Here is a 13323-nt window from a genome sequence, read left to right on the forward strand (position 1 = left end):
GTAATTTTCTATGCGATGAGCATAAACTTGATGGGAAAACATTTCTTTTGGACACATGGACGGAGCTCTGTCGGCAGCATGCTAGCTCTGCCCATGTCCATATATATTTCTAATACTATTCAATTTATTGCAAAAGTTCAATCTTTTATATAATAATAATAATAATAATAATAATAATAATAATAAATATAGTCTTAAAATTTAAAAGATGGTAATTGATTCATCAAAATCAATTTATCAAAATAATTTGATGAGTCAGCACACTTTAAAATAAAAAAAATTAGAGCTAAATTTCAATTCTTCACATCTCAAGAACATATATCTTTTTTTTTTATATAATTTTATGATTTGAAATTAATTTAATTTATTAAAAAAATAAAATTACATTGTCGATGACTATTGAAAGGGGCACAAAATGAAATAAGGATACGCACTTTAGAGAAAACTCAGACTTAAGGGAGCCACTTGAAATTTTTTTCCATTTTCTAGAAACACCGGGGTACTTTAGGAATGTGAAAAGTTCTCGAAGCCTCCTCGGCGCGCGGTGACCCCCCGAAGAAAAAAACACTTGGTAGCGTTACGTCCACGTGGAGTTGCGACGCGTACGGCTTACGGATTGCTAGACCGATGTCCCGTTCCATCATGCGCTTCAGTTCCACTGGGTCCCACCGCTGCTCCCGATGGATAAATCGTGGGTACGGATACTTTTTCAGTACTCCAATGGTTTAGATCGGAGCCACAATGCCACATCCGAGATGAACAGTAAGAAGATAAGAGATTGCTCCATGATAAATTTCTGGTGATTTTGCCTGATTTGTGTCTTTACTTTTCTCGACTCTTGAAGAAGAATCAGGTCAGAAGTGGTGGGTCCGCGGCAGACGAACAATACAATAACAAGCAGGTTAAAGGAGGAGATAGCTCCGAAAAAGGCGAGTCAGTAATGTTCATGCGCAGCTGCTGCTGCTGCTGCGGCGATGGACGACTCCGCGTAAAAAAGCTTAATGATGCTAAATATTGACCGTCCAATATTGAGTAGATATTAATCGGCAGAAGACGTCACCCATATAACAAACTGTTTTTAATTCGTTAATTTGCATATATGTAATTTTCTATTTTCGCGCGAGGGTAATCTTGAGATATTGCCATCCTACTTGATGTGGATGGCATCGTCGTTCATCCGTTCATGCCCACTCTACTCTCCACTGCACTGGGTTCAGAGGTTCTGTGACTGTGAGGGCTCAGGGCGAGGTGGACTCACACGGCGACCTCGACGAACGAGAGCTTCTCTGAGCTCGGATGAGTCCTCCTCCCGATCCGTCAAGGAATGTGTGTGCTCGACGTCCCCTTCTCCGGCGCCTGTTGAAGGTCCTTGATTTCTCCGATCACTGGTTTTATCCCGTGACGACGTTGCTTTAAGTCTCGTTAAGAGTTTGGACTAAGTCGTCGCCTTGCCGTCGTAATGCTTCCCTTGCCTAGTAGTTACTGTTAGGCGTCGGGGCTGCGATCTCGTTGTTTCGGCAGTTTGAGGAACTTTGAAACCCTAGTTTGCTTCGTGATTGTTGTGCTTGGAGCCCCAAATCGTGGCATTCTTCTGCGGTCCATGAAATCGCAGTTGAGTTATTGATTTAAGGCAGTAAGTAAAAACTGAAACTTAATTTCGACCATGAGTACTTGCGAACAAGAACCGGAAGGTATTGTCTTTAAATCGGTTTTGTCTTTCTCCGTTCTCTCGTCTTCCTGCCAAAACATCTGACTGTGGTCCTTGCGGTGTTTTATTAGGGGTAGAGAAGAGATGCTTGAATTCAGAACTCTGGCATGCCTGCGCCGGACCACTTGTGTGTTTGCCGACAGCCGGTACTAGGGTTGTCTACTTTCCTCAGGGCCATAGCGAGCAGGTGAAAAATCACTTCTTTTGGATTATTATACAGTTTTTCCGCTGGTTGGAAGTTGGTGCTGAATACAGTTTTTGCGGAATAACGTATTTGATTAAGGTTGTTGCTTCTACAAACAAGGAAGTGGAGGGACATATTCCTAACTATCCGAGCTTACCTCCTCAGTTGTTTTGCCAACTTCACAAAGTAACAATGCATGTGAGTGCTTACTTTTTAAATAGTTCGTATTTCAAGGCTCATTTGGGGAATGAATAGAATAATAATTGATAATTATACACATTTTAGGCAGATGCTGAAACCGATGAAGTTTATGCACAGATGACTTTGCAACCTTTAAACCTGGTAAATTATATGAGATATGCAGTTTTTACCAGCCATTTTGCTTTGTGCCTGAAATGGGAATGCAATTGTTGTTCTCTGCAGCAAGAACAGAAAGATGCCTATTTTCCAATCGAAATGGATGTACTGAGTAAGCAGCCAACAAATTATTTCTGCAAGACTTTAACTGCAAGTGATACTAGCACTCATGGAGGATTTTCTGTGCCTCGTCGAGCAGCTGAGAAAGTATTTCCTCCACTGGTGTGTTGTCTAGGGGCAATATGAAAGTTTCTTTGGCAACTTATTAGAACAACAAAAGGAATTAAATTAATCATATTGCTATTTTATTGTATCACAGGATTTCTCGCAGCAGCCACCAGCTCAGGAACTTGTTGCTTGTGACCTTCATGATGTTGAGTGGAAGTTCAGGCATATCTATCGTGGTAAGTAAAATGAAATTAGTATTCTTTGTTTATTTGCAGCCCAAGAAAATGAATAACTAGGCAAGATCTTGGACTTATGTTGTGTTATTCACTTGTTGTGGTAGGAAACTTTTCCTTTGTATACGGATTCTTCTTGCTTTGCAAATTACTGAAAAAACTGACATCATTACTTATGCAAACTACTCAGTTAGAACCTGATTATTATTTCTGCATAATTATGGATTCCCTTGGGGTTTCATGATCATCTCTTCCCTTAATTATTACAATCAAAAAGAGGATGAGAATATTGGTTGATTTAGACCAACGACTGATGAGTTTAGACCTATGATAAGTGGCAGAGATGTGGTGAAGCCATTTGTTAAATCTATCATAAAATGAGGCCTTCTGGAAGCTTGAAATTTAAAATGAATAAATTAAGCTATAAATTTGCCAGTCCTTCAATCTTGCTGTTGTCAATGATTCTGCACTTGTAGCATTTTCTGTAATGAAATTGGAAATGATGCCAGAATAAAAATGATCTTATAGATACCGAGTGAATATAAGTGTTATGATCATGCAAGTACTTCAGAAGGATAAGCTCTAATTTTATTTGTCCTATCTATATTCACATTCTGTACACAGATTCTTTGATATATCTTGTTCTCAATTTATATAAGACATGTAAAGACAGTACTCTCTTGCTTTCACTAACCCTGTAAAGTAATATGCTTTTATGTCTATTAGAATATCTGGTTCTTACTATACATTATGATGCAGCATGCCCTGGTCCATTATAAATCAAAGACAGATCTACCAATTAATTATAAGGCATCCTAAAAACTTTTAAGCAATTTCAGCATTGTTGTCTCAGGGTTGTAGGGTAACCTACTTATCGAATAAACCATCCTAAATGAGATTCTTGATGCTGAACCTTTTGTTTGAAGGTAGGTCAACCTATACCTTTGGCTGGTTAATTTAGGCCTTTTGTTGGTTGACCTAGGCTTTTTTAGGTTGACCTAGGATTTTTGTAGGTTGACCTAGGTCTTTGTAGGTCAACCTAGATGGCAGACCTTGAGCACCTTTTTTATTATTATTCTTATTTTAAAGTTAGGCCAACTTGATTAATTGGTAGGCTGACCTCGATGATAAAACTAGATGCTAGACCTTCTATTTGAAAACGAGTTGATCTAGGCATTTATTAGTCCAACCTAGGTAGTTAGGTCCTGTCAGCCAATTTTCTGCTTAAAAGTAGGTCAGCCTATTCTTGTGGTCAGTCACCCTAAGAAGTAAGGCTAAGGTGAGCAAATTGAAATATTGGATTCTAATGGTTATAAATACATTTTACCTTTTGTGACTATTTAAACCAAGATATATAAGATCTTGGCTTGTCATTTGGCACAACAATGAACACGGGAAACTCTAATCATTCTCAAAGTTCACATATTACTAATCTTATGCTGAATACATCTAAGGGGTTTGTAGATCTTTTCAATCTAAGGGTTTATCCTTCTATTTTAAATTTCTCTTGGTAACTCTCCTCATCTCATCTTTATATTGATGACATTCTTTAGGGTGAAATTAGGGTTTATTTCTCGTTTTTGCTTAATTTGTAATCTCTAGAGAGACTATTAGTTTCTAGAGGGCTTCTACAGTCGATCCTTGGCTCTATTTTAGATTCAGCATTAATTGAGAACTTTTAGATCTCCCTAATTTGTTATCTTGTGGTTGCAGGTCAGCCAAAAAGACATTTGCTTACCACGGGTTGGAGTATATTTGTTAGTGCTAAGAGACTAGTTGCTGGCGATTCTGTTCTTTTTATCTGGTTATTTTAATTTAATCTTTCTGTTATTGATGAGGTTTCAGATCAAAATCCCTGTATTTTCTGCCAATGTGAATTCTTCTTGCATTTTAATAGGAATGAGAAGAATCAGCTATTGTTGGGAATCAGGCGCTTAAATCGACCACAAACTGTGATGCCTTCATCATTCTTATCAAGTGACAGCATGCACATAGGGCTTCTCGCTGCTGCAGCTCACGCTGCAGCGACGAACAGTCGCTTTACTGTATTTTATAATCCAAGGTAGTAGTTACAACAGCTTGAAAAATATCATTTTTTTTCTTCTGTTTCTTGTGTATCTGAACGGTCATTGGAAAAGTGCTTTTTGAGTTTTACTCAGGGCTAGTCCATCTGAGTTTGTGATACCGCTTTCGAAGTATGTCAAGGCTGTTTACCACACTCGTGTTTCTGTTGGTATGCGATTCCGTATGCTTTTTGAGACTGAAGAATGTAGTGTTCGCAGGTGAAATTCGTGCATCGCATTTTGTAACAACTATAAGATAATTTTTAAATAAATTCTTTCCCTGTTAATTGATAACAATGTATTAGCAATTTTTCTAACTTAAATTTGAATTGAGTGAAGGTACATGGGAACAATTACTGGCATAAGCGATTTGGATCCCGTGCGGTGGCCAAATTCTCATTGGAGGTCAGTGAAGGTAAATCTTATTCTGTAGCTATTATTTATTTCATAAAGATTCTTGAGTTACTTGCTGACGTTATTGTGTATCTTTGTGCTTATTGATCGTGACAGATGAGCTCTATATTTATACGTTGTCATTTGTGCTCTCTCTTTTCTTTAGTTTATGAGCAAGCTCCTCGTTTTCTTCAAGTTTATTTATTGCAATTTTTCTCTTTAGTGTTTTACATATTGATCATTCTCTTTAAGTGCATTTGGTTTAAGCTATCATGTATAATCAAACTGGATTATGTAATTAAAATTTATTTGTTTAAAGATTTTAATATATAATCTAGTTTAATATTTTACTGCATATTATTTTTTTCGAACTTTGCGTTGTTTTTGAACTTTACAATTCTTTTTTTGAACTTTACATTTTTCTCTATTTTTTTGTTTTTAAACTTTATGTTGTTTTTTTTTCAACTTTACGTTTTTCTCCATTTTTTTTTGAATTTTATGTTTTTAGTATTTTTTTAAATTTCCTATATATATATATATTCACAAATACAACTTTTTTTAAAATACAATATCACATATTTTCGTTTTTATAATTTAAATGAAATTTTCATTATAAAAAATGTTAGGGGTATTTTTGGTTAAAAAATTTCGTTAACCGTAATTGATTAAGAGATATTATGTGATTTTAATTCCTTAAATTCGAGTATGTAATTTGTATATTAAAGAGACAAGGTTATTGAGATGCAAGATAAGTTTATTTGAAAATCACATGGTATCAGAGCCAAGTTTCTTATGCTGCCTAACCACCTCTAGGGTTTCGGTCTTCATCGGGGATTCTGATCTTCGAGGTCGGCCTTGGTGTGAAGGCAAACTTGTCTCATTGCCATAACTCCTAGCAGTGAATGGCTAGAATTTTTGACGTTAACAAGCACAATTCTGTCATACCATTTATCGTGACAACTTTTGGCAACGCCTCTTCCACCTTTGTCTACTTACGAGACTGTAGTCGATCATGTCGGACGTCAAGCAAATATCAATGAACTCTTCCACTACTCCAAATCACCTCATGATATTGTACTTCCTAACTCAACCAGAAACTTTCTCTGCTCAATTACCATTCTCAAATTGAAAGATCACAATTATTTGCCGTGGTAATGATGTTCATCAACGGACGAGGAAAAGATGATTCTCTTGGGTGTTCCAAAATCAAAAATAGGCAGTTAGGAGTATTGAGTTTGAAGGATCGAAAACAACCTTGTTATGTCATGATTAATCAACTTTATGAATACATAAATTGGTGAAAATTTTCTATTGTTCACGACTTTCCAAAATATATTGGAGGTCGTTCGTGATATTTTCTTTAGCCAAGACAATATTATTGCATTATTTCATGTTGAAAGCACTCTCTAAGATTTCAAGCAAGGTAATCATTTAGTGACTATCTATGTCACAACTCTCACTCGCTATTGCCAACAGGTGGATCTCTCTAAAATTTAACGAGAAGTGTTATAAAGATCAAATGTATTTCAAAAGATTTGTGGATACCAAAAGAGTGTTTAAGTTTCTAATGGGACTCGATCAAACTCTAGATGCAGTAAGGAGCAGAATCCTCGACACTAAACCACTGCCAAGTCTTTGGAAGACATTTTTAGAAGTCCAAAGGGATGCGAGTAATGTTAGGACAACCAAACCCCGAAATTAAGCCTCTCAAGTTAACTGAAGCAAGTGCTCTAGCTGCCCGGAATCCCACTCACAACACGAATGAGAATCGGCTGAAGAAGGGACACCCTTGGTGTAACTATTGTCGAAAGCAAGGACACATTAAAGACACATGTTAGAAGCTTCATGGGAAACAGATAGATTGGAAGCCCTCCTATGATGTGAAGCAAAGGGAAATGTTATAGTCACACCCAAGATAGTGTGACAACTCGGTTCCTTTCTCTAAGGAACAACTTGATAATCTCTAATACCTCATTCAAAAGGCAAACATATTGCTTCCATAAACAATGCACACATATACCCACTTCCCTTGGATTGTCTATTTTTGTGTTTCAGAGCACATGATAGGTGATAGATCACTTTTCTCCACTTTTTCACAATGTGACAAATCCCAATCGGCGTGTATAACAAATGAGACATGTGCTAAAGTAGTTGGGACAGGAAGTATTTATCTCATAAGTACATTAATTCTACATTCTGTGTGCTATTTGTTCTTGACCTTGATTATAATCTTGTGTCTATTAGTAAATTAAATAAAAATCTCAACATTAAATTCCTTTCTAACTCTTGTGTGTTTCAGGAGTTGTGTATCGGGAAGACTATTAACACTTTCGTTAAGGCCTTGACTTCCTTAATGCCTATTGATCTTCAAGTCATTTAATTACAAATGTCAGTTGAGTCCCGGTGATTGTAGTTAGTCCAATAAAAAACGTGATATTATTATGTGACATTTTCGACTTAGTCATCTTAATTTTTCATATTTAAATACTTGGTTCTCTCTCTATTTTTATTAATAAACATTGGAGCTTGCCAGTGCGAAGTTTGTCAAATTGCAAAACATATTCGAATCACTTATTCTCTCAGACAATATAAAGCCCACACATCATTTTTCTCTCATCCATAATTACATTTGGGGACCATTTCATGCCCCAAGCCTCATAGACTCAAGGTGGTTGCACTATTGGTTGATGATAACATTATATTATGTTGGACATTGCTAATGAAAGACAAATTAGAAGCCAAGCACATCTTCCAAAACTTCCATGTCATGGTCGAAAACCAATTCAAAGGTGATATTCAAGTACTCAAGACCTACAATGCCAAAGATTTTATCAATTTTCATCTTTGACTCATCTCAAATCTCCTGGAATTGCCCAATAAAGCTCCTGTGCTGAGACATCACAATAAAATGGTGTGGCCGAATGGAAATATCGCCACATTCATAAGGTAGCTTGATCCTTACTATTTCAAGCTAATGCCTCAACCACATTTTGCGGAGAAGTAATCCTTACTACTACATATCTCATAAATCGTCTGCCCTTTCGAGTTCTCAAGCACTGCACTGCATTGCAAACCCTATAAAAATTGTTCGCCAGTCTCACCTTATATCTGACCTTCCTCTCAAACTCTTTTTGTGCATATTCACTCTTAATATCGAGGCAAGTTTGATGCTTGAGCTCATAAATGTATTTTTCTTGGTTATTCGTTTAACCAAAAAGGATATAAATGTTATTTACTAGTGATCTTGTCTGAAATCTACGAAGACGTGCGCTGGCTCCGGCGAACAAAGATCCTTAATGAAGATAGTCTCCAGGAGACTTAAAAGAACCTCTCCGCGATCCTACGCACAGTGAGACAAACCAACAAAGCGTTAGTGACCTAAGACCAGGGTGGGGATCCCTGGCTAATACAGAACCAACAGCATGATCGTTGGTTGATAAGTACATCCATAAAGTTTCTCCTACTATTAGTTTAGCTAATACAGGGAGAGTAGACAAATATTCTTTTAGCTCCTCAAACGCCTTGCTGCATTCCTCATCCCATTGAAATTTAGTTGCTCGTCGAAGTATTTTGAAGAAGGGGACGCTCTGATCGACCGACCGAGAGATGAAGCGGGATAGGGTCGTAATCCTCCCTGTCAATCTTTGTGCTTCTTTTAGGTTCCGTGGAGGAGTTATATCTTGTAGTGCTTTCACCTTGTTAGGATTGATTTTTATTCCCCGCTCGGTCACCATGTACCGCAAGAACCTTTCACTCTTGGCCCCAAATAAATATTTGTTGGGATTGAGCTTGAGTTCATACCTCCTCAGGGTCCTACAAGTTTCTTCGATATTGGCACATAAACTAAAAGCTCGCATAGATTTAATAAGAATATCGTCCACATAAACTTTCATATTTCTTCCAATCTGATTCTGAAAAACCTTGTTCGTAAGCCTCTGATAAGTAGCTCCTGCATTCTTTAGACTAAAAAGCATAACATTGTAATAATAAGTATCTTCAGCAGTTATAAAACTAATATGTTCCTGATCCGCCTTAGCGAGTGGAACTTGATGATACCCTCTATAGGTGTCCAACATACTAATAAATTCGCATCCTACCGTAGAATCCACCACTTGGTCTATACGAGGTAGAGGATAATAATTCTTTGGGCAAATTTTGTTGAGATCCCTGAAATCAATACATACTCGTCACTTATTACCTGGCTTAGAAACCAAGACGACATTAGCCAACCAGCTTAGAAATTGTACTTTCTGAATATATCCAGCATCTAACAATTTATCCACCTCTTCCTTGATGATTTTGTTCCGATCAGCTCCGAAATCCCTTTTCTTTTGTTTGACCGACCGAGCATTTGGATATACATGAAGAACGTGCTCCATAACCGTTGGTGCTACACCTTTCACCTCCTTAGGTGTCTAGGCAAACACATCACTATTTTTCATCAGGCATTTGACCAAGTCTTCATTGAGATCAGGAGCAAGATCGGACGCGATGTGGGTAGTAGCTTTCGGTCGGCCGACTTGTATCTGCATCTCTTCCTTCTCATATACAAGGGTGGGCGGTTTTTCATGGATGGCGTTGATATCCATCCTCTGAGCTTTTTGGGCGGCATTAGCTTCCGCCCTCACGACCTCCACATAGCACTTATGTGCTACTATTTGATCTCTCTTAACTTTCCCCACTTGATCATCCACGGGGAATTTTATCTTCTGAAAGAAAGTAGAAACGATTGCCTTGAATTCATTCAAGGTCGACCGACTCAGGATAACATTAAACGCCTATGAAAATCGATCGGCGTGTCCGCATAAGGGGCTCCTCCCCTAAAGATATGGTCAATTTTATTTGACCTAGTGGTTGTACTTCATTGTCTGTGAACCCATATAATGGAGTAACCATAGGCGGAAGCTCACTCGAGTCGATCTGCAGCTGATCAAAAGTCTATTTAAAGATAATATTAACAGAGCTACCAGTATCAATAAAAGTACGTGAAATGTTGTAATTGGCTAAACAACCTTAATTATTAATGCATCATCATGGGTACTTCCACCCCTATTAAGTCTTTGGGCCCAAAACTGATTTCCGGCCCCGTCGCCTTCTTAGCACTACATCCAACGGCATGAATCATTAATCGTTGAGCGTGCGACTTTCTCGCCCGGTTAGAATTATCATAAGTGGGTCCTCCCGCTTTCATATTGATATTACCCCGAGCAGTATTATTGTGATTTTCTTCCTGCCAAGTCGATGGTGGTTTTAATTGTACTTGGTCAGGTGTTTGTGCTTGTACAACGGGGAGAGGTAATATTCCCGCTTGTGATCCGCTCGATTGATATTTAATTTTGAGAGGATTATTCTGTCGCGGATATCGTCGACGATTTGGGATTGGAGAACGCCGACGATAGTGGGTGTTAACCGCCTGCTGATTCTTTAGAGCAAAATAGTTTTCTGTGTTGTGGGTGCTGGTCAGATGATACGTGCACCACCTTTGTAGGAAATACGTGGGAGCATCTACATGCTGTACTGCTTGAGGTCGAGGCTCTGGATGACGATGATGTGGATATGCCCGAGGTCCTTTAGGGGGCTGGACAGGTCCCACTGGACTTGCTACAGCAGGAACCGACGTAGAAGTAGTAATATCCTTCCTTCGGGCAGCTTGAGCTGCTTCCACATTGATGAACACCGAAACTCGCTCAATCAATATATCAAAATTAGTAGGAAGATTCCTGACCAAATCCTTAAAGAAGTTATTATCATTAAGCCCTTGAGAAAAGGTGCTTACCAAGATTTCTGTGGTGGCCGAAGGGACATCGATGGTCACTTGGTTGAACCTTTTAATATAAGCTCTGATAGATTCTTTAGGCCCCTATTTGATTGAAAAGAGACTCCAAGGGGTTTTATGATACTGTTGCTTGGAAAATAATGTAGGAATAGCTTGCGGAAATCCTTAAAGCGACAAAAAGAATTTTCCGATAGTCGCTTGAACCACCTCTGAGCTGCTCCTCTAAATGTAGTAAGGAACATCTGACATTTAACTCCATCGATAAATTGTTGGAGGAGCGTCGCATGTTCAAATTTAAGAAGATCCTCGGGATCAATTGTTCCCGAGTATTTTTCGACATTTAAATTTTGATAATGCTTCGGCAAAGGATCATCTAGTACTCGTTGAGAAAATAGAGTGATAATCCTTTCAGGAGAACTATCACTGGCTATAATCTTTTCTTTTCGTTTTTCTCTTACACGGGTTTCTCCAGAAGACTCCTGAAGAATTGCTTTTCATCCTCTTTGTTCAAGAGGTATTCGGAAATACGCTTTAGGGTGTCGAGTGGGAGAGAGAAGGGTAGAGAGCAAATGAATTGGATTTTCCCTCTTGATCTCTCTCTCCCTATGATGAGAAGTTACAGACATCGCTAGATGTGGTGCTATTGGTAGCGTGCCACCAGTATTGACTTATTGTTGTTGTTGCAATATCTTTTGCACCCTAGCGTTGATGAGTAGCTCCAGATCCTCCTGCGATATAGTAATAGTGTTGGGTTTTCCAACTTCCTCCATCTTCGTAACTTCAGATCCAGGTAAATAGTTTCCCACAGACGGCGTCAAATTTGATTGTCTGAAATCTACGAAGATGTGCGCTGACTCCGATGAACGAAGATCCTCGATGAAGATAGCCTCCGGGAGACCTAAAAGAACCTATCTGCGATCCTACGCACAGTGAGACAAACCAACAAAGCGTTAGTGACCTAAGATCGGGGTGGAGATCCCTAGCTAGGTCCTCCGACGCTCAAGTCAGTTTCTCTCTCAAAGGTGGAAGGAAGAAGAAGAACAGTAACTGAAGTATTTGGAAAAGAGTTTAGATGCTAAAACTTGCGTACCTTGCCAACGGAGAAGATCCCCCTTTGTATACTACCTCATGTGACCTTTGTAGTCGTGAAGTAGTCCCTGGTTCGTTAGGGTTTGTTAGGAGATGAAGTTATCTTCTATACTTCGTGCAATAATCCTTTAAGAAATCTTTTCAATACCCCAGATGTACCTCTTTTATCGTTTATGACTTATATTTATGCTGGAGACACATCATTATAACCGAAGAAGCTTCTAGAAGATATTTCCCGCCAAATCTTCTGTTGGACATGTTTCGACTTGTCGTTTAAGCCGACTTCATATATTAAGGACGTTTTCTGTTAAACATGTCTTGGTCGGTCGTTCAAGCCGGGTGCATATATTAAGAATACCTCTTGTTGAGCATGTCTTTACGCACGGACGGGCTTTGCTCGGCCGAGCGTATATGAGCACATGGGTGCTCGCTCGACCTTTGATCGGCCGGTCACATGTTAAGAACTATATATAAGACTAAGTGCCTTTATGCTTGGGCGAACTTTGCCCGACTGAGCATATATGCGCCCATGGGAGCTCGCTTAGCCTTCGGTCAGTCGGTAACATGCTGAGAATCATATATAAGGATAAATGTCTTTATGCTCGGGCGAGCTTTGCCGGTCGAGCATATACGAGCACATGGGTGCTCGCTCGGCCTTCGGTCGGTCGGTGTATGTTGGGAACCTTATATATAAGGTTAAGTACCTTTACGCTCGGTCGGGTTTTGCTTGGCCGAGCGTATATGAGTATATGGATGCTCGCTCGGCCTTCACTTGACCGGCTATATACCTTTCCTATTTTTCTCAACCTTGACCCCTCCTTCATTCGCTAGGCCGGCCTATCATAGCCCGTATCAACTAGACACTAAAAAGTTCAACAACACTTTGGATGTTACATTTTCTAAGACTATCCCTTACTAATCTTAATAATACAATTCATGGGATGAACAATAACAGTGAATTACAATATTGGGAGTAGACCCCTTTGTGGGCAATCATCGTTTGAGTCTTCTGTTTAACCTTTCCTAAAATTTGGTGATCCATCGTCTACAAATCTTAATAGTCACCCTCATCCTCTTACTCTACAGGTGCATGAAAAAAGGAAACATCGAGCGTCGGTACTATCTCAACACGGCCAAGAGAATTCCTCGAGAAAAGTTGAACTTGAATCATAATAGGAGACAAAAGATTCTAATCCACAATTGAATTTTACATTAAATCTACCAATTGCACATAGGAAATGTATAAGATCGTGCACTGATAACCCTCTTCGCTTGCGACTCTTTAGATAGAATCAGTATTCCTAACTCTGTGGATGAAACTCTTAAAATTCCTGAATGGAAGAAGGTGACAC

At 38.8% G+C, this 13323-nt stretch overlaps 1 protein-coding gene across 4 annotated transcripts in view; it reads left to right on the plus strand.

Annotated features, from left to right (window-relative positions):
• The first annotated feature begins 1126 nt into the window (after positions 1–1126).
• LOC121985527 (auxin response factor 12-like) overlaps positions 1127–13323 on the plus strand; it is a 40927-nt gene continuing 28730 nt past the window's right edge. The window contains exons 1-11 of one of the 4 annotated variants that reach the window (XM_042539053.1): positions 1182–1365; positions 1477–1691; positions 1780–1895; positions 1992–2090; positions 2178–2234; positions 2316–2471; positions 2569–2653; positions 4364–4454; positions 4548–4712; positions 4810–4932; positions 5053–5128. In XM_042539053.1, the coding sequence (XP_042394987.1) occupies positions 1664–1691; positions 1780–1895; positions 1992–2090; positions 2178–2234; positions 2316–2471; positions 2569–2653; positions 4364–4454; positions 4548–4712; positions 4810–4932; positions 5053–5128 (996 nt within the window). In that variant the 5' untranslated portion in view covers positions 1182–1365; positions 1477–1663. Of the gene's footprint in view, positions 1692–1779; positions 1896–1991; positions 2091–2177; positions 2235–2315; positions 2472–2568; positions 2654–4363; positions 4455–4547; positions 4713–4809; positions 4933–5052; positions 5129–13323 lie in introns of all 4 variants that reach the window. The other 3 variants (XM_042539061.1, XM_042539034.1, XM_042539044.1) reach the window with 3 other exon arrangements.

The sequence above is a fragment of the Zingiber officinale genome, chromosome 1B, assembly GCF_018446385.1.
Source record: "Zingiber officinale cultivar Zhangliang chromosome 1B, Zo_v1.1, whole genome shotgun sequence".
In the NCBI taxonomy this organism is placed as follows: Eukaryota; Viridiplantae; Streptophyta; class Magnoliopsida; order Zingiberales; family Zingiberaceae; genus Zingiber; species Zingiber officinale.